The sequence below is a fragment of the Rhynchophorus ferrugineus genome, unplaced genomic scaffold, assembly GCF_030347505.1.
Source record: "Rhynchophorus ferrugineus isolate W39M unplaced genomic scaffold, kcgeb_rfMv2 rfM6, whole genome shotgun sequence".
Lineage (NCBI taxonomy): Eukaryota > Metazoa > Arthropoda > Insecta > Coleoptera > Curculionidae > Rhynchophorus > Rhynchophorus ferrugineus.
Window position 1 is genome coordinate 40,926,690 of NW_027472585.1, and position 23,140 is coordinate 40,949,829.

The 23,140-nt window shown below is 31.0% G+C and overlaps 1 protein-coding gene across 3 annotated transcripts in view; it reads left to right on the forward strand.

Moving 5' to 3' along the window:
• The window catches only part of NaPi-T (Na[+]-dependent inorganic phosphate cotransporter), an 80,683-nt gene that overhangs the window by 30,362 nt on the left and 27,181 nt on the right, over positions 1–23,140 (forward strand). Inside the window, exons 1-5 of one of the 3 annotated variants that reach the window (XM_076408020.1) lie at positions 5,474–5,614; positions 7,905–8,113; positions 15,373–15,765; positions 17,799–17,883; positions 19,721–19,941. In XM_076408020.1, the coding sequence (XP_076264135.1) occupies positions 5,611–5,614; positions 7,905–8,113; positions 15,373–15,765; positions 17,799–17,883; positions 19,721–19,941 (912 nt within the window). In that variant the 5' untranslated portion in view covers positions 5,474–5,610. Of the gene's footprint in view, positions 1–5,473; positions 5,615–7,415; positions 7,772–7,904; positions 8,114–15,372; positions 15,766–17,798; positions 17,884–19,720; positions 19,942–23,140 lie in introns of those variants that run through there. The other 2 variants (XM_076408017.1, XM_076408019.1) reach the window with 2 other exon arrangements.

A 23,140-nucleotide genomic window follows, 5' to 3' on the forward strand; every position in this document is an offset into this window, starting at 1 on the left:
GAAATTGAAGATTTCTTGCCTAAATTGATAATGAGCGATGAATAATCTAATAATCTTGAATAGAGCTAACATCAAGCTTTGTAGATACTTTATTTTCGATCAATCCAAAATTATACGGTTTTTCTTAAATTTAACAGATTTTAGTTATAATATCCGCAATAATATCCAGTGCAGCTGCAACACGCTAATAACATTTTCAATAAAAACCGCAGCAACTTAAGATTTAGTAGTAAATAATGCTTACCTCTCTAACGATAATAATTCCTGGTATATATTTCTAAATGACCAATAATTTGCCCACAGCATTTTCAACAAAAGTAATCAAAAATATTAAGCTGCGAATTGAAATGTATCGAAACAAACAGAGCGCTAAAACAACCTAAAGCTTGTAACCTCTCATCACTAATGTTTTGAAGAAATTTACATTCATTCATTCAGTCATTCAGAGGCTCAGTTATTCAGCCATTCATCCATTCATTCATTCAATGATTCGTTTATTTATTTATTTATTTACTCAATTACTGACTTACTTACTTCTATTTTGTTATAATTTTAGTTATTGAAGTATTAGTTTCAAATATTACAAAACATTTTACTATAAGAATAGAGGGTATAACATAAATTATTCATACAATAAAGTGAACGTAACTTATAGATTATATTATATTAATTCAAATACGGAAAGAAGACAAAACAAATATAAATAAAATAAAATACAAAAGCCATATAATATATAAAATATTCAGCTTGGAGGGCACAGTGGTCAAGGCAACAGGACGGTCCTACAACTGTAGCGATAATGGCGGGCTCGAATCCTGCAGGGCCCTGGTCGTAATTTTAGATTTGTCACTTTTTATAATTGTGATTCTCCAAAGAGCAACAGTGGAAAATCTGATAACGAATAACCATCCCAGTCACGCCAGTAACCAAGCTGAGTAAGGCCGGATATCACCTGGAATGATCAATGAAGTTGGTCACTGGCCAGTCGGTAGGCTTGATGCCGAGGACCGTGGTTCGGAGCCCACGTTAAACAGTAGGGCCAGTCCAAATAAACCCTCGTTTGTAAAAAGGACTTTAAAATATAACAAAGAAAATGCGGGTGTTCAAAAAAGAGTAGTTTTAACATTTTTTACCATTTCTGAATTAACATTATTAGTTTTATTATAGTTTTACCTTAGGGCTCACGCCTAATTTCTAGTAAATTTGTTCAGCGAAATAATAATCTCAAATTCTCTCAATATCAACTCAATTAGTTGAAATATCATGTCAAACGCCTCGAAAAAAGTAGGTTTTAGAAAAATACGATTATTAATACTTTAGATATTCCGAATAGCGTACACGTAAAGGGTTAAGCGTTGAAAATATTAATAAAAATTATTCAAATTCAAATTTCTAGACTAGTAGCTAGAATGTATTTTATTATTATATCTTAGAAAATGTCGCTTTCGATATTTTTTAAAAAATACCGATATATCGATATATCGAAAGTAAAAAGTTTCGAAATGTTTTGCAATAACAGCGATATTTTAGAGACTTTTTTTAAATTAAGCACTAAAAATTAAATACACTAAAATTTTATAATTAAGTACCAATTTTATAATCAATTTTTTATTTAAAAAAATATCGATATACGACATCCTTAATGAGCATAATACAATGAACGTAACTAGTAGATTAGGAAATGTCAATTAAACTAAAAGAGAAACATTATAAATAACTAAAATTGAAACACTATTACAAGTATAAAACTTTAAAAAAATAAAACATAATAGCTATATAATATATAAAATATGAAAATATATCTGAAACACTCTTTTGTGTTTCACTCTACTATGTCTAACTTAATTTTTTAACCGTTTCACACCCGTTTGAATATATACAACTCAAGTAGAAATATTACTTTAATTGATATTACATATAACAGTGGAAAAAATAGATCTAATATTGGATACAATTTTATTACTATAATTTGCAAAAGTTTCATAAATAATACTTTCTCTTAATCGTTACTCCGTACATATTATATAGTGCACATCTGATTTTCATAATTTATACTCAAAATATTGTCTAAGGGCGCCATCTCTGACCGTTGTTAGGTACCCAAACACCTACCCCAGTAGTTTTCGTACCATCTACCGGTCACCATACAAACAAGTCAGGTACAGAATTCTGTAATAATAGTTGTCAGATTGTTATCATTAAAATTATTTTAAAGGAAACTGTCCTACAGAAATAGAGATTTCTTCATTTTTTTCAACTTCCATCTTTTTTATATAGAAAACTGTAGGAAGAATTTCTTTATTTTTATAAATACCTGGAAGGTTTCTAAAGATTCTCAAGTTCGTTCGATTCACCGTTGAAATACAAGGTGGATGCTGTGTATTATTGGTTGCTTCTAAATCATAATCAGTTTTATGAAGTTTCAATCATAATTATTGACACATAAATACAAAAAAATTAATTTTTCCAAACATGAAGAAATAATTTATCCAGAAGTCCGCCAGTAAATAAAAAACAAATCAATTTGCATAACAATGAAACTGGGCTAAGTACTCTTTCTTTATGTAGCGAAATATTTACATTACTTTTTAAAATATCTAAATATTTATATTTATTTTCGAACAATGCATCGTTGCCTTGATTACATTAGCTATTATAAATATGCCATTTATTTCGTCATTGTTATGGGATTTATTGAAAATATGAAATTAAATATATTTTTATTTACCATACTTTCGATAGATTGATTTGATTTTGGACTCTGTCTGAGCTGTGGGACTATTTAAATTTAGTCTTGTTAACCTTCAATAATGTTTCATTATTGTTTTAGTACAGTGACATATATCTAAATTATTTGTTTATTAGCTCTAAAATAAAATTGATGAAGCCGATAACAAATATACCAATCAATATAATATGTGATCTAAAATTTAAATTTAAATTAGTTAATAATTCCAGGACTTTAGATTTTCGTACAATTTTTGTTAAATATTTTCTGGTAAACTTGTAGTATTGCTAAATTGGTTAATGTTGTCCATCCAATAAAACCGTCAGTACACCTCATAAAAAATTATGACGTCAGCACGTCGCAATGTTGTCAGTTTTACTTAGAATATTAGATTAAAACGTTTGCCGCTTTTTAACGAAGAAATTTATAAATTAAAAAGGAAAAAAACGGCTTAAAAAGAATTTTACATTTTTAAAAATTGCATTTAGCAATATATTAGACGTCATATCTTACATGCATTTGCTGTTTTACTAGAAGCATTATATATAATTAAATAATAAAAGACTTAACATTTATCATAAAAGATCAACTAAACTTATTTATTGTAATTTTAATATCGAAGATAACGCAATATATTTACCTTAGAAATCCGTTTAATTCCAACTACTAAATAAATATAGAAAAAGTCAGGTGGAAAATAAAAGATCAGATTTATACATTTAAAAATATCTTATAACAAATATAATAATATAAGATTTGTTTATTTTGGCTTCACTTCACAATGAGATGTTCTACAAATAAAGATATAACGTCGTTATCTCGGTTAGGGAAATATCGCTCGGTATATTAATTGGTAAATTATTAGGGTTTTTAAGCAAAAACGTTAATATTTCTTCTGATAATAATAAAACTGATCCATATTAGAAAATATGCGAAAATGCGGAAAACAACAAATGGTATAACACACCTAATACAATATATGGTAAATTCGGTGATTTTTATATTATATATATGTATATATATATATATATATATATATATATATATATTCTTGGAGCAGCTTCTAGAGAACCATGATGGACGACTGCCCGGATCAGAGAGACTGATCCACAATGGTGAAACGACTCACAAAATCCTTTAGATAAATCGTAGAGTCTCAAAAAAAAGCATTTGCTTCAATATATACATCAATTTAACACGTCGTCTTTATTATTTAAATAGGACAAATTTCTGCTAAAAAGAATAACTGAAAATCAATCCGTTTAAACATGAAAAAGTTATCAAAAAATATAATTACAAAAAATAATACTTTAGCTATATTGAAAAACCACATAAACACTACCCGGTGGTATTAATTAATTATATCGTATGTAACTAGTAGTAATCTGGAAGGGCGAGAATAACAGGTACTAATGTTTTTATGTAATAATTTCTATATAAGTTTTTGAAATTGATAATAAGAAAGTCGTACATAATTACTTTGTATGCCAAATTAACTTAAAATTTAAAACCTAAATAAATACATTTATGTGAACTGATTATACTATGAAATTGGCGGTTTTGAATTCATCATTCCATTGTTAAAAACATTGTCTTTTGATACGGTTGTCTAACACGCCACGTTCTTTGGTAATGGTGTGAATACTGTCGGCTTAAACACTGTATTATTCCACAATGGCAGCCGATATCCTTCCATACCTATTGCATATTCAGTGATTTTAAAAGAAACATGAAACTTATTTTAGAGTTAATCAAATACAAAGAATACTGATCAATCAAATACAACTGAAATGTTTGTGTTGATTGAAAAGTTGTTGCTATATTGCTCATTAGTTATTGCTGCGCGGATTTACAAAATATTGTTGTTTTCTCTGTTTATGGGACAGTAGACATAGCAAAAACCACTATGAAGATTGGCCAAAAAGAACTGACTTTATTTGAGGTAAACCCAAAGTTAAATATGAACACCTTATTCCACAAGAAAATGTAATTTTTCACATCTATATATTCTTGGTTTAATGAAAAAAAGCCATGGTTAAAAATGGTAAAGGGTTTTTGTATTTGAAAATGCCAGCAGCCTACTGCTGGTTTGTAATGAGAGGATTCTACTGGTCACAAGAGGAAAAATTAATATTTCATCATTTTCTTTCAGAATATATGACTCTATTTGTAAATATATATTATCATTTTTTAATAAATTTAATAATATATATAAATAAATATGATTTAGAATTTTATATACTGTCCTTATTTATTTACAGTACTTTAATTTAACATTAGTTCAAAATGGTACGTGTTACAAGAAATCCGCTTAAGTTCTTGTATTTAGCAGGTAAAATTTGACAAGAAAGCCGTTTGATCTAAGTCATAGAACAAAAAGAATTTTTCACCAGTATTATTATCTTATATAAATTGTTGCTACAGCTATTAACGAGACTTTTTTAAAACGTTTCACGAGCCTAGAAAACGAAAAACGTGTACGAATGAGAAAAACGTGCGAGTATTGTTTTTACATAGAACAAGGAGGTCAAATTCTGATAATGGTTCTTTGATAAAACAAGAAATATGGTTTATATTCCGTGTGTTTTCATATCAAGGACGTTACGCTAATTTTAGAAACATTTAGCATATATCATCATTAACATTAGTAGTGATCATAAAGTCTGTAAATTTCCGCACAAAAGTGGTTAAAGCATCGAAATGTCTCTCAGTCACGGGCACGCATTTGTGTCTTCTGTTTAGCATCTGCGTTGGTCACGCGACATATATGATAAAACCTCCTGCAAGTTGAAAAATATTGACTACGCCGATTGGGGGTTATCAGTCGGCAGTTAAGGTTAACCGAATATTGTTTAGCATCAAGTTGCACATATCCGTCCACAATGAGTAAGTTTACCAATACAGTTTGTTCAACGTTTACTATTGAGCAAAAAATATAGTACACACTAAATCTAAACACGAATGTTTATCTTACTATACTTTTCATAGATATTTTTAAACATTTTCCCGATATTTTATACTATTTTAACATTTATTAATACCCTGAAACAGTTTTTTAATATTTTCCAGAGTAGCTACATCATTACTCGGTATATTAATTGATGAATTATTAGTTTTTAAGGTTTTTTTTTATTTTTATAAGATTTGAAACTTTAAGCTGAATAATAAAATTGTTTTGTATTTGCTCGTATTCCAGTCGCGCAATGCTTATTTTTTACTTTAAAATTTGAAAAGCATAATATCCTCTTATATGGACTGCGCCTCTTCCATCCTCCGCATCTCCTCATCATCATAAAATAGTTATGAAACATATACAAAGTACATGATGCAGTAAAAACAAATTCATACCTGTTTATATAATTTCTATCCTTATCATTGACGGATGAATTGCCTGATGACTTCACTTATACATTTAAGATTTAATTATGTCTAGCCTATAGTGAAATTTACACATATATATTCTTTCTCTTAGGACTGAATATATCTTCTGGTGATTTTGGATCATTTTATAATCGTTACAGAATTGTACATGTTTGAAATATCTTTACGAATCTATAAATAGAATATTAAAGCCGTATAAACATAACAGTTTTATATTATATTCTTACCATACATTGGATTAAACACATCAATATTAGTCGATGACGATCCCCATTGAAGATGTCATCTAGTAATGCCTTGAAACCCTCGTCGTCAAATGTTTTTGTGTCAAAATTGCCACCTTTAAACGCCAGGAACAGTATTGAAATATGTTGTTGAAATCGATGAAGCTTTTGAAACTTGGTACCAGCATTTGACGCCTCTTTTCCTTCACACCAAAATCCGAATTACTCGGTACTGAACGCATTGAAAACATTTTCTTCACACATCCACGAAATGACAAATTGCGAAAAGTGAAGCTTCACCACGAAGTTGGTTATATATTTTTCATAATAATTCTCCACTCCATATGAGATATGCGAAAACGCGAAAAACAAGTGGTGATAATACAAAAAGGCCGCAGCCCAATATGCTAAACAAAACGAGCTTCTTAAACTTAATTTCGCGTGAATTTCTTTAAAAATCCCTTGTTTGGGTCTCCCTTTTGTTTTGATTCTGTTATAATCTGGAAACTTTGACGAGTTTAAGCCTAAGGAACTTCAGGATCATAATACAGAGAGAAAACCGGTCGAAAACAACTTACAGGAGCCAAATAATTATGGGTTCTTTTAAAATTTGTCTAATTTTATTATCCAACGTTATGTACTATATTTTTCAATAAGTTTGTTCATATCAAAACTTTGTTCTTTCGTATAATAAGTTGTTCTATAAAATGTTGTTCGAAACAAATAACAAATATATAAATTTTACAAAAACTTTTTGATAAATTTTAGTAAGCGTAAAGTCAGACCAACAATTTTTCAGCTTTTTTCATTACACATCATTTAAACAGCAGGTTGTTTGTAAACAAAAGTCATCTTACAAAGACAATCGCCCCATATTTACTAAACATAAATAATTTATTAAATAACAGAAATGCGAAAGATAAATTTGCTTATAGACCACAACAGGAATCGACAAAAATAACATTGAAACGATATCAATAAACATTTACGTATCCCTATAGCAGCACGTGATGTCCAGCGCACAAATAACCATCCACGGAGATCGAGAGGAATTAAAACAGATTGCAAATCTAAACCAATTTATACCAGAACAACAATATCAGCCTATTGGCGTGTGAAGATAATTATAAATACCACAACAGTTTCTAAAACGGGGGCTTGATGGCTTGACGGCACCGCACCACAATTTTAACGTAATTTTACCGATTTTTATTCGGAGACAATGCGGTACGTACCTAATCGCGGCGTTGTGGAGATACGGTTCATTAGCTACATATGACAAGTGATTTTTAATGAGACCTTAGTTGGTACACCGCCAAAATTCAAGTAGGATATCTGGATTCAAGTGTAATGGTTTAAGAAAGGTTTCTCGTTAAATATTACCTTAAAATGGTGGAGGAGAAATTGACAGAGAATTCGCGCGATGACGAGACAGAAGGTACGAATCCATTAGAACTGTTATTATTTTAATTGGGACACTTAGAGGACATTATATTTCTAAAATAAACACTGTTTTAACGCTAACGGTATGATGTCGAGACAATTTCATTTAATTCATTGTATTGTTACAGATGTTAAGGAATGTTGTTCCGCAAGAAACGTACTATGGTACCTGGTGTTCGTCGGGTTTGCGGTAAACTATATGATAAGGATAAACTTAAACATAGCTATAGTGGCCATGGTACAAGCAAAACCAAAAGACAACGTTTCGTTGAGCAGCGAATGCATAGCTGAATCCAGTGTTACATTAAAACAAATCCAACACAATATTTCAGTTGATGTAAGTATTTTTTGTTAAACAATATATATTTAAAAATAAATGCAAGTAATGTATAAAGGATTTACTTCAAATTCGAAGTTATTCGAACTTATAACAAATATGAAGGTCAGTAACAACAGCGTTCTGTATCAATTTAATCACTATTTGGTTACTTTATCGCCATAATTCGTTGAACTAACAAAATACACTTTAGTTCTCTGTTACCCTATTTTGTTAATGATAACTCGATATAAACATAACCTTTTTGATATAAAATACTTTGTCATAGATTGATTTATATTTAATAGAGTTTTTATTTGATTCTAATACATCAGTATTATATATTTTTACTCTTAAAGAATTAAATACAACATATACAAGAATTATTTATACTAACAACTATTCTTAAATATTTTAAAATAGGTTATATACAAGGTATACGGTAGGTCATTACGGTTTATTCCCGGAAAAAATCTACATAATTTCCAAGAAAATTAAAAAAAATTGTTTGGCCGAAGTATTGGCCATTTGATTCTATACATCTTGCCCATGTTTTTGAACAAAACCATTCATCGAACCATTTTCTAACTCCCTTAAAATTGCCGAAGTGCTGCTATGTATGCGCGTGTCTCATTGAACCAAAAAGTTGATAATCGGACGGGGAAAGGTCTGGAGAGTACGGCGAGTGCGATAATATATATCATCCCATTTTCCTTTATCAATGCACGATTCAAATTGGAGGTCGGCCTTGGAGTCTTTCTTATACACTTCCCATTCTTCCATCTATTAGGCTTTCCCTATTACTCGTAATCGGTCGATAATCGTTTCTTGGGCCACATTTGACGCTTCTACCAATCGTTGTTGAGGTTGGAGTATTCATCAAATAACTCTTGCAGTTTCGCCTTTTCAAGCTTTCGGTTTACCAGAAATCACTCCTTTTGAATTTTCGAAACCATGTCTCACATTGTTTTTCATTTTCGTTTTCATGATTAAAGCATACTCACCATAAGTTTCTACCAGCATAGGGTGACTTTCAGCGGTTTTTTTCTTTTGATTAATTACATATGTGTTTAATTATAACGGTGCATACTTAAACATAGCGTTATCTGTTTCTCGACTAGTACTCGTAACTGTTACTGTTGCAAATTATTCTGAGTGATTCAGAGTGATTTAGAACTTTAAACCAGTGTTCGCATAATTTGTATACCATATTATTAGTATATTGACCAATATTGACAGGAATATGTATAACAGGTCAATTGAAAAGTCCTCGGCCTGACACATAGATGGCACTACTAGAATTAAATCCATATATTTTTTAGTTAGCCCTAACCCTCAAAAGATGCGTGAATAAGTTTGACAGCTGACGGATCATTAGTTTGTGAATTATAGCATTTTGAGTGAAACAACTTTTGTTTATTGTGAAAAAAATAGATAAAAAGGAATTTCGCATGTTGATTAAATATTGCTTTTTAAAGGGAAAAATACAGTTGAATCAAAAACTTGGCCTGGTGCAGAGTTTCCGGACACTGCCACAGGAAAATCAACCAACAAGGATTGGTATGCTAAGTTTAGACGTGGTGACATGAGCATCGAAGACGGTGAACGCAGTTGACGCCCTAAAGAGTTTGTTACCGACGAAACCATAAAAAATCCACAAAATGATATTGAATGATCGTCAATTGAAATTGAATAAAACAGCAGACACTCTAAAGATATCAACTGAACGTGTACATCGTATATTCAGGAATATTTGGGTATGAGAAAGCTCTGTGCAAAGAGGGTGTAGCGCGAGCTCACTTTTGACCAAAAACAACGACGAGTTAATGATTCGAAGCAGTGTTTGAAGATGATCAAGCGTAATAAACCCGAGTTTTTGCATCGAAATGTGATAATGGATGAAACATGGCTCCATCATTTTACTCCGAAGTCCAATCGACGGTCCTCCGAGTGGACTGCACACGATGAACCCGCTCCAAAGCGCGGAAAATGCAACAGTCGGCTGCCAAGTTTATGGCGTCTGTATTTTGAGATGCGCATGGAACAATTTTCATTGAATACCTTGAAAATACATATATATTGTTATTGGACCGTTTGAAGGACGAAATCGCCGAAAACGGCCGCATTTGAAGAAAAAGAAAGTGCTGCTTCACCAGGACAATGCACCGTGTCACAAATCAGTGAAAACGATGGCAAAAATCCATGAATTCAGCTTCGAATTGCTTCCTCATCCACCGTATTCTCAATATCTGGCCCCCAGCGACTATTTTCTGTTATCAGATCTCAAAAAAATTCTCGCTATGAAGAAATTTTCGTCAAATAAAGAGGGCATCGCCGAAAGTGAGGCGTATTTTGAAGCAAAGGACAAATCATAGTACAAAAATGGTATCGAAAAGTTGAATGTCGCTATAATCAGTGTATTACCCATGAAGGGAATTATGTTAAATAAAAAAAACTAATTTTGCAAAAAAAATGTTTCACTATGGTAGGACGGGGATTTATCAGTTGACCTGTTAATACCAATGTTTCCATGTTTTCAATGTCATTTATATTAACTAAAACAGTGCACAACAAAACCTTTAAACCAAATATGAAAGAAAAAGACTTTTTATTTTATCTACTGGTAAGTTTACAAAGAAAAATATTATCACTGACATCTCTTTCTTTTAAATATACATTAATTTTAAACAGGCAACATACAGATATAAATCTGATATATTTCTAGTAAATCACATGTCACATTACACATTATCTATATATGTCAAACATACAGTGAAAAAAGGATTACTGATCTTACATAGCCAATATTAACGTTACCATTGTTTAATATCATACTTGTTAAATAATAAACAAGGAAACTAATCTAATTTACCTTAAACAAATTATCATTTATATAAACAATGAACATGACTACTATTTTTATTAATTACCATTCTTTGTTAACATTTTGGCGAATACACGGGAATGAATCTGTAAGAGAAAATAGTAGTGAATATTGTACACAAGTCACCAATTTTCCTGAACCTGACGTTGAGTTCATCGCGTTTATTCCTTACCATGTCATGCCAATGTATTTTGCTGTATTGGCATATAGAATTTCCATAATAGTGCGGGCATAATCTTACTTGTGAATTCAATCAATTTGTGCATTTTGCTTATATATAACTATTTTATCAATAATAAATTTCAATAATATAACGAAACTTTCACCGTGGTCGTGATTTCATTTAATCTTGTGAATGAAAATTGATTTAGCAATTAATTAATTAATACAAATTGTGTTTCCCATTTTATGCAAATCTATTTTATTTATATTATATTATTATTTTGGAACGCTCTATATATATATCTATATATATATATATATATATATATATATATATATATATATATATATATATATATATGGAATATTGAACTATAATAAATAATATATATAATAATAATATATATAATAAATACATGCACATATATGTTTTCTATGAAGTGTTTACGATTATACTAATCAGAGCTGCTCAAAGTCACGTAAAAGTAAAACATAACTGTTGCCTTTGAAGTAAGATTCCTATAATTTTTCTGTAGTTTTATGAAATTTAGACAATGATCTATAGTTTATTTATAATTACTTACTTATACTGTTTCATATTACCATTTTACTTGAGTGGGATTTAACATTTCATCGGAAAACAATCTTCTTGTTAAAAGTCATAGTTAGTTACTGCCAAATATACTTAAATATTTATTTAAATACTGAAATGATACATATTTATGTCAAATATATACAAAAAGTAACAATATAAGAATAAGTAATACAATTTTGAGTTAAAATAACTGACCGTGGCAATGTTAATTCTTACTAATAGAAGTATTGAAGGAAGTAATAGACATGTGTAGGGTTTCTTATATGGCTCGGTGAATGGAGGTAAAACGAAATGAAACAGTGATGTTTATATTATGTGACGGTTATTTATTGGCAAGATAAAAAAAATATATAGAAAATACAAAATAGATAAAACCGTCTAAATCAAACGATGGGCGGTTACTGAATGATTGGAAATACCCTTCAATAACATCCCAGATAAAAGTCTCGGGGTTGCCAGCTATTAGTTATCGGGTTCTAGCTGGCGCTGCTGGCACCCCGCCCGTGTCCAACATCTGGGTATTTTGTAGACCGTTATTCCGCTATCTAAAATTCATTATTTCATTTATGTATTCATAGAGTCATCCACATTTCTCACCTAGAATATATGTTGCAAAAACAATAAATAATCAGGTTGCTTAAAAGAATAATTTCTTTATCTCAGTTTTTAAATAAAATTGCATTATTATTTAATTATTTATTCCACTTTTTAATATAACCATTGTAGATAGCTCTTTAGTTTGTTTTTTATGGCTTTCGCTTATGTACTACTTACGACTCATCAACAAATGAGGAATTATAATTCTATGAAGCTATTTTATTTTATAATTGTTAACATTCTTTGCAACATTATTTTAATTCTTCATGCCCAAAATGAATGCCATTTATCAAAGAAACCTGAACTGAAACTGAAATTAATATCACTAAATTTTACAGAAAAATCTTAAAAGCCTTTAGATTTTTTAACCCTCTAGTACAATCACTCCTTATGCAGGAACAATTTTTCTTAGCTGTTCTCTCTTCACCAGATATCAAATTAAATTAGCTTTGGAAACTATCGACTGAAAACAGTCGAAAGAGTTGATAGTCGCAAAACAGTCGAAACAGTCGATAGACAAAAAACTAGCGACTGAAAATAGTAATTACTATTTTCAGTTAAATGCACGGTTCGATTGTTTTTTTTTTAATTCGTGATGTCAGATAAAGATGTATTAATCCTTTCCTGTATAAATTGTGACATAGGAAAGGACTTAGATAATTGCTTGGGCCATTTAATTTTATATGTGGTATATTTTCCAACGTTAGTATAAGCGAGACAGTGATGTATAATTCCTTCACGTACTAAATTTAAAAAAGAAAAGGAAAAAAAATTAATGAATACTATAATAATAATAATAATGCATAAGATGCAACTTATAATTTAATTTTAAACGAGGTAGAATTACTTTTATATTTCAATGTTCCGTGGATCTATAAAAAGAAATAGAATTTTTCTATGGAATGGAATAATATCCAACAAATATTTTATTGTATTTCAATGTATTAATTGCTATTTTTAAATAATGTACTATAATAAGCATAGACAATAAAATAGAACTTAAACAAAATCTTAAAACTAAAGATGTACAATAACCATAAATACAAAATAAAAATTAAACATATATCTAATCATAGAAAGAAAAAAATCCGTGGCATAATTAAATATGATCTGAATGAAATGATATAAATGCATGATATAAATTTATTATAGAACAGAATTATTTCTTAACAAAAATCGAGGGAGTAATCGAAATATTATTGCCATGAAATCAGTCAAAACTATTTTTTACTATTTATCATTCCCAATTTTAATCTTTTTACCCTATTACATTAACAATCTTGAAAAATATCGTACCAAAATGTTATAATATGAATATACAATATATTGTCATTTACAAGCAAATTACCAAAAAATCATAAAACTACATATATTATATATAAAACTATGTAAGCATAAATTGGGTACATTTTTGTCAAGGTCGCGGCTAGGACGGCAGAGTCCGAACGTTAAAGATCAGTCGAATGAAACAAGTAGAACCAAAAGTAATAACTAAAAGTACGACTGAAAACTGTCGATTGAAACTGTCACTGGTAAAAAGTATTAACATCAGTCGAACCAAAAATAGCGATTGAAACAGTCGATAGTAAAAAGTAGTCAATTACTAAACAGTCGATAATCAGTTGCGGTCGATAATTCCCATCACTAAATTAAATCAAAGCTGATTTGGAAGTGTGTCTAAATATCTTGTAAATAATGAGAACAAACGATTATTGTTATTCTCCAATTTTCGCTTATACAAGGTTTTTCTTTCATAGCTGTACATACCTTCCGTTAAAGCGGACAAATTAATCTGTCGTCTCTACAAAAACAGTAACATATAATTTTACGCGATCATTCTATTCTTCCAGCAATGCGGGAATAACCGAAAATAACACAACATTTTAACTAACACTACTTAAGTTCTATAGATTTAACTTAGTTTAATAATGTTTTAACACACACACCTTTTTTAATATCATTTCAAATATTTGTAATCTGATTCAAAATTTCCTGCCGGCATTATGCAATACAGCGTTGCCAGATTTTGATTTTAAAAATTACGCGTTCGTAGTTGATATGCGTACTACAGAAACAGACAAATAGCACGTCTGTCAGAGCTTAAAATATAGTTTATTATTTAGTCTGTTCAAAATTTATTTGTATATACGTCATCGAAATTTGTGACGTCAAAACGTCGCAATGTTGCCGCATCAACTCAACGAGTTTGAGTTCAGTTTGGCTTTGACATACAAAAAAATAATACCACTAAAATAATTAAACGAAAATACTGTTTTGAAATATAATTTATTTTAACATTATAGTACATTTAATGTATATATTGGACTTAAAACTACAATTAAGAACAAAGGTATAATATTTTGTAGGTTAGAGTTGTTTTATTATATTTATATTGAATGCAGGCCTAATCCACCTAAATAACAATTACATATACTAAATAACAATTATATATTAAAGTAATCTATTTTACTTTCATTCGAGAGCATATTTACCCTTTTACATTTAGTTCTTGTTTTTTCGATGGTGTGTTTACTTGCCAAGTCATCTTGATATCACTGTATTTTTTATTTCTTCTGCTACTACCTGTGTACACCTTTCTTGATAAAATTAAACACTAAATTCTGCCTAATGCATTTACCATATCTACAAAACAGTTAGTATTCATTCTCTCCTCACACGTTCGTATTTAGGTTAAAATTGTGTTGTATATCAAAGGCAAACCGAACAAAAACTCAGAGTTGATGCGGCAATATTGCGACTTTTTGACGTCACAAATTTCCATGACGCATATATAAAAAAAAATTTGAATAAACTATAGAATGATATAGAAAAGGATAGGATTTTAATTGACTTATTATGGACGATTCATGTAAATTTTTTTATTATACTAATTTTGTGACAAATTACATAAAAATTAAAAGATTATAATATATAATTTTAAGCGATAATAACTGATTTTATAATATTATTGTTGGTAGAGGGAAAATCACTCCTTTTGTCACACTTCTATGCAAAATAATCACACTGGTAATTAATTTTTAGGTTGGTGCTAATTTGACTAGCCCGAGATCCCTTTTAAACGATAATTACACCCTCAAGTCCCAGGATCCTTCTAATTTAACGGCCCCTCCTATAATCTATAACCCTCGCCAATTTGCATCCCCATCCACAACGGCCGCTCCCTTGGTAAAAGTCGAAGATGGTAGCAAATTCGACTGGAACGAGAAAGTTCAGGGATACGTGTTGGGCAGCTTTTTCTGGCTGCACTGGACCACCCAGGTACCCGGTGGCCTCCTGGCCAGCAAATACGGCACGAAGATGGTGTTCGGCCTGTCGAACTTTTCCGGAGTCCTCTTCTGCTGTTTGATACCGTTTTTCGCCAAACTGGGTGCCATGCCGCTGATGGCATTGCGGTTAATACAGGGACTTTTATTGGTAAGTGTTTTTTTTTAATTAATTTAAGACATTTTTTTATTTACGAGAATTTAACGAAACATGTCCCATAATTTTTTATAAGAAATAAAAACTATCCTCACACGAAATTTTTCAAACTTAATTGATTGAACTCTTCAATTATTTCAAGATTATATATTACTTATATTGGGTCTAGGAAAAACTGTGTAGCTTTTTTTGTCAATATGTAACTTTAAAAGAGAATAACTCGGAAAAACAAAGATATCAGCTGTGTCGGTAATTTCTATCCATTTTTTTTTTGTTGAAGAAAAAACGTCATTTACAACATACAGTTAAAATGTATTTATTTAAATTTATAATGTGGACCAATGCTCTCGAGGACTTTATGGTTGCCACTTCGAAAAAGCAGTTTCTCCTTTGTGCTAAGCCATTTATCAAGCTATTTTTTAACTTATTCGAAATCGGCGAATTGCCGCTCTACAAGCTAGGTCTAGAGAGTATGACGGGTTCGATAAAACTCACCATTCAAGTAATTTCAACATTTCCTTGACTGCTGTTGCTGTATGAGACAGCAGCCCGTTGTCATGTTGCAAAATTACCTTATCATGTATTTGAGCGTATTGTTGACGTTTTTCGATCAATGTACGTTAAAATTAATCATTTATTTACGGTACTGCTTAGTATTAACTCTTTATCTAGGTTTTAACAGTTCATAATATAACCAAAGTCATTTAGCCTTGCAGCCGATGGGCCAAATTCATTTTTCATCACCCCTTACTATTCGATGGAGAAACGACTTTCTGTCATACCTTTGAAGTGGTATTTCGACGCTTTTCGATGAATGCAAATTCAAAATTGATCATTTGTTTTCAGTAATGACCAGTATTAACTGTTTCTCCAGGATTTAACAGTTAACAATATACGACACCAACCTGTCATTCCATTATGTGACAGCTATATTCCCATCTTTTGGGCCTTTCTCATCCTCACATTCAGCTTTTCTGCCAATTGTTTTTGAGTTTGCACTTCGTCTTCATCCTAATTCATAAATTCACGTTTTATCACAATTAATGTTCAAAAAATTACAATTCTATAACGAAATCTTTGGGGAAAAAAAATCTGATTAAAAATAGAGTCAATAATTCTGCTTTTACAGTGTTTATCAGATCATTGAGCTTAGATTGGTTAAGAAAAAGTTCATACAAATCAAATATTTTCTATGGTATTGGGCCTAGTTTGTTTGAACCAAATTCTATTCCAAACAAATAGTATATTTAAGTTGTTCTCTTACACAAACTATTCAAAATCTTCAACAAAACACCTTAGGTACATCACTTTTAAAATAAAATATGTAATACTGTTTAACAGTCAAAAAGTCAAAAAATCAAAAAAAAAAATTTTTTTCATCATTTTTTTTTGTGTTGACTAATGTAGTGTACATTTTGATGCATTCACCATATAACCCAAACCAAACCAAACCACTTGTTTTGATCTCTGTATAACTTTTTCAATGTAAATCAGCAGCTTAAAATAATTCAGTAAATCACTTGATTCTAATTTCCAAAATATTGTTAACAAACGCTATCAATTTTTTCCCGTGCCCAATATTTAAATACAAAAATATAAATGGAACTATCATATAAATTAGTACGCACCGAAGTACGATTAAGTTAAATATCCGAACTTATACAATATTGTTTGTTGAAAAATTATCTAAATCACATGCAAATATATTAATAGATTAAAAATAAATTACCAATGGATGATTTATCAGTTGTCGATTGTCTAATAGGCATTAAAATGTTAAGTAAAATCATTAGGAATCTTTGTATCAGACAGTTTTAAGCATGAGACCTTTTATTACTGGAAATTATTCTGATGTCATACACAGTATTAATTCTAATAAAACGAAGGTATCAGACAGTTGCATCATTCTTTAATTTGAATAAATCCTATTGTACATCGAAAAACTAATAAACTAGTTAATAATAACTTGTTATTTATATAAATTATATTTAATTTGGTTATTCTATTGATATTTTTTATCTGTTAAGGGATTCGCTTGGCCCTCAATGCATGACATGACAGCTAAATGGATACCACCAAACGAGAGAAGTAAATTCGTAACGGCTTATTTAGGTAGGATTGATTGTTATTTCCTCAAAATGAATACGTACGTGCAATAAAATGCGTAACTCTGACGCATCCACCGCATTTACAGTTGAGGATGTCATATAAAACGTTATTATTGAGTGTTTATTTATTTGTTCGCAATTAAAAATTTTAATATAGCATATAAAACGTGGTAATTTTTAGCGGGAGATAGGCGGAACTATATCACGGGACTGGCAACGAAATACGTCATTTAATGAAATTTGTTATGTAAGCCCATTGATAAAGTTTCTGTTTTCATAAACAAAAATTTTATCGCACTTTAAAAAAATTTAATTAAGAGATATTCAATGAATGGTGTTGAAATCAATTCGGAATATCATTAAAAAAACTGTGATAAAGAAATTCCATATTTTTGAAATTAATTAAATAAAATGGACATGGCAGGTCAATTGAAAAGTCTCCGGCCTGACACATAGATGGCGCTACTAGAATGAAATCCACATGTTTTTTAGTTAACTCTAACCCTCAAAAGATGCGTGTATAAATCTGACAGCTGTCGGATCATCAGTTTGTGAATTATAGCACTTTGAGTGAGACAACTTTTGTTATTGTGAAAAAAAATGGATAAAAGGAATTTCAAGTGTTAAATATACAATATACAAATATACAAGCGAAAATACAGATGAAGTAAAAACTTAGCTTGATGCCGACTTTCCGCACAATATCCCAGGAAAATCAACCATCACGGATTGGTATGCTAAGTTTAGACGTGGTAAAATGAGCACCGAAGACGGTGAATTCAATGGACGCCCAAAAGAGGTTGTTACCGACGAAAACATTTAAAAAATCTACAGAATGATTTTGAATGATCGTAAATTGAAATTGAATAAAATAGCAGACACTCCAAAGATATCAACTGAACGTGTACATCACATCATTCATGAACATTTGGGTATGAGAAAGCTTTATAGCTAAGCGAAGCTAAGATGTATTGTTGATATTGTAGAAAAACATAGTCGAAATTATACTTTCAAAATGAAGAAGAAAAGAATGGTCTGTTGTTTTTATAACGTTGGGAACTATATTTAGTACTATATCAGACTTGATCTTGCAGAATGGAACTACACAATTTTCTGATTTTTAAAAAATATATATTAAAGTCTCCTTTTTACCAACGAGAGTTTATCTGAACTGGACATATGGTTTAACGTGGGCCTAAGCCAAGGTTCTCGGCACTAAGTCTACTGACTGGCCAGTGACCAACATAGGGACCATCCAGTCTTACCCTGCCTGGTTACTGGTGTAACTGGGATTGTTATTCCTTGTCGAATTTTCCAGTATTGGCTGTAAAGACATTTACAATTACAAACACAAACATAAAGTACATCCTTGCCTCAACAGGATTCGAACCCGCGGCTATCACAACAGTAGGAGGACCGTCCTATCACCTTAACTACAACGCCACCAAGCCGGCCAATTTCTGATATGTTTGTGATTGATTTATATGTTATTTTGTGACGTATTTTATTTATTTATGAAGAAGGAACATTTTTGCCTCGTTACGAATAGTAGGACCACTGTATATTTATTACGTTAAATATTTTTAATTGCTAGTTGTTGAAAAATACCACATACTTTTTCTAAAACAAACATTTGAAACATAAGAAACATTTAAAAAATTTGCAAAGTATATAATATTTTTTATATATTCTCTTAAATCATAATAACAAGATCTTTGTTCTAGTTACAAGTAATTGAATAAATCGTAAATTATTACCTACTTACATAACACAACATAATGCAATTCAGATAAGATTACTTGCGGTCTGATAAGAAATTAATAACATCTATAATATTTCAGGTAGCTCTGTTGGTACAGCTATCACCTATCCAATTTGTGGATTCATCATTGATAAATGGGGCTGGGAATACGTGTTCTATTTCTGCTCGGCATTCGGTACTTCCTGGTTCATCGCGTGGTGGTTACTGGTGCACGATAGTCCCAGCGCTCACCCCCGAATATCCGAACATGAAAAGAAATATATCATCGAGAGCCTGGGCCAAAGTGTTGCAAAAAAGAAGGTAAGCAATCGTAGGGTTGTACTTTTTGATATATATATATATATATATATATATATATATATATATATATATATGTTTAGTTTGTTAAAGAACAGATCGATTTCATTATGTAACGATAATCCTGATTTGGCTCGATTTATAATTCTATTGTGCTTGTTTACTGGCGTTCTATATTTAGAGGATTTCACTACTTATCTTGCTCTAACGCTAAATTCCCCATGATTCCTATGATTCAGTTCTTGATAACTAGCTTCATTCAACTTAACATTATCATATAACAAGTCAATTTGAAAAGTCCCCAACCTGACACATAGATTGCTCTACTAGAATTAAATCCATATGTTTTTTTAGTTATCCCTAACTGCCAAGTGTGTATAAATTTGACAGCTGTTGGATCATTAGTTTGTGGATTATAACATTTTGAATAAAGCAACTTTTGTTATTGGGAAAAAAATGGACAAAAAAGAATTTTGCGGGTTGATGAAGTATTGCTTTTTGAACAAAAAAAAAATACAGTTGAAGCAACAACTTTGCTTGATGCCGAGTTTCCAAACACTCCGGGAAAATCAACCATCAAGGTATGCTAAGTTTAGACGTGGTGAAATGAGCAACGAAGACGGTGAACGCAGTGGACGCCTAAAGGAGATTACCGACGGAACATTTAAAAAATCCACAAAATGAATTTGAATGACCGTAAATTGAAATTGAATGAAATAGCAGATACTCTAAAGATATCAACTGAACGTGTACATTATATCATTCACGAATATTTGGGTATGAGAAAGCTCTGTGTAAAGTGGGTGCCGCGCGAGCTTACTTTTGAACAAAAACAACGACGAGTTGATGATTCGGAGCAGTGTTTGAAGATGATCAAGGGTAATAAACCCAAGTTTTTGCGTCGATATGTGACAATGGATGAAACATGGCTCCATCATTTCACTCCAAAATCTAATCGACAGTCATCCGAGTGGACTGCACACGATGATCTTGCTTCAAAGCGTGGGAAAACACAACAGTAGTCTGGCAAGGTTATGGCGTCTATATTTTGGTATGCGCATGGAATAATTTTCATTTGCTACTTTGAAAAAGGAAGGACCATCAACAGCGACTATTACATAGCGTTATTGGACCGTTTGAAGAACGAAATCGCCGATAAACGGCCCCATTTGAAGAAAAGGAAAATGCTGCTTCACCAAGACAATGTACCGTGTCACAAGTCAGTGAAAACAATAACAAAAATACATGAAATGGGCTTCGAATTACTTCCTCACCCACCGTATTCTCCAGAGCTGCCCCCATCGACTATTTCCTGTTCTCAGATCTCAAAAGAATGCTCGCTGGGAGGAAATGTTTGTCCAATGAAGAGGTTATCCCCGAAACTGAGGCCTATTTTGACGCAAAGGACAAATCATATTACAAAAATGATATCGAGAAGGTGGAGGGTCGCTATAATCAGTATATCACTTCAGTCTTAGTTTGAGACAGTTCAAAATATCTTTCCCAGCCAGTACAATCGACCTTAACATAATTAAACCGTTATGGGGAGTTTATAGGGAGTTTAGAGTGTGAGTAAATTTCCATCTGCATCATCATTGAAGCAATTAACGGATGTTTTCGTACAAGAATGGCCAATAGTGACTCAACCCTTATTAATAAATTAATATTGTATATATGTCAGGTGTTCATATTAATTTAGACATCCCCTGAAACAAAACAAAAACTATTATTATTTTAACTAAATAATATTTGAGTCGTTAAAGTATTATCTACAGTGGAAAAAACAAAGAAAAATCAAGTTGCTGTATTCAGCTTATATTGAAGCCATCAACAACATTTAACGGAAACATTAACTTTTACCTAAGCTGGCGAAATACTAATGGAAATAGCCGTTTGATGTTTTTATGTCACTAAGGGATTTTCTTTTAATCTTCTCCAAGGTGGTAAAACGTAATGTTCACTTTTATTTTTGGAGGCCATGGGTCAATAGATGATTACAGTGCTAATAGTAGGCATTATTTTAACTGAAAGCTCGTCTACTTTTTTGTCGTATTATTTCGAACCAGATAATATAACATAAGAAACCCAGTGTCACGTTATTAATAGTGTTATTGATTTTTTTACTATATTTTTCAACAATTCGGAGAAATTGCAACAATTTAAAATGTTAACTCTTTCTTTCTAATTCAGTTTGAGTAATAGAAAAAAAATCATTTGAATTATTAATGGAATTCTAATAAGTTACAAAACTTTTTAAGGCTAGATTGTTATTAATTGTTTATTTATACATATATATATTTTATATATAATTTATATATACAATATATATATATATATATATACAACAATTTTGTTTTTTCTTGATGTATCCCCGTCGTTCAGAAATCAAATAGAAAGAATAGTTTAAAATGAATAACTAATTAGAATTTTTATGTCTTTATTCTCAGAAGGTAAAAAATAAACTTAATTTTAGCTAACTACAGTTGTTCACTATCAGATTATTTTTATGTAGATTGATAGATCTTAAGTTTTGTCACAAATTAAATTTCTGAACGCAACCAAAATATTTGACATTTGAAAACCAACTAATTTGTCGATCCATCTTTTATGTCGATCGATACCTCAGACAAAGAGTGCATCCTTCTATCTTTTTGAGTGACGATTACCGCTACGTACGCCAGAACTTTCTTAACTTCGGTGATCCTTTGTGATAATGACATTTTAAATTATGTGCTCTTTTTTTTTGTTGATTTCTTGTGAAAGTGACACTTTACTGCTAAGTGCGCGAGAACTTTTCTCACTTTGATTAATTACAATTTAAGATGTCGAGGAGAAGACGACTTAGGTCGTCGCAGTCGATCAAATATGCGAAGAGCTTCATCACGTGCTAACCGCACTGATGGCCAGAGAGAGATACATCAAGAAAATAGTCATATTGCTATGTCAGAATTGCGTTCTCTAGAGAGTTACAATGAAGTAGATAGGCTTAGAATGCAACGAGTTTGTGCACATCAAACACAACAACAGCGAGCACGACATAATGAAATTGAGCGATTCTGCAAACACAGTGCTCCTGTGATCCTGGAACGAGCTGTATACCACTATGATACGGCAATAGATTATTGTGCCGACAAATCGGTAACAATTGGGGAAATGACAATAATTTGTAAATATTGCAAGGCGTTAAAATACAGTGCTGAAT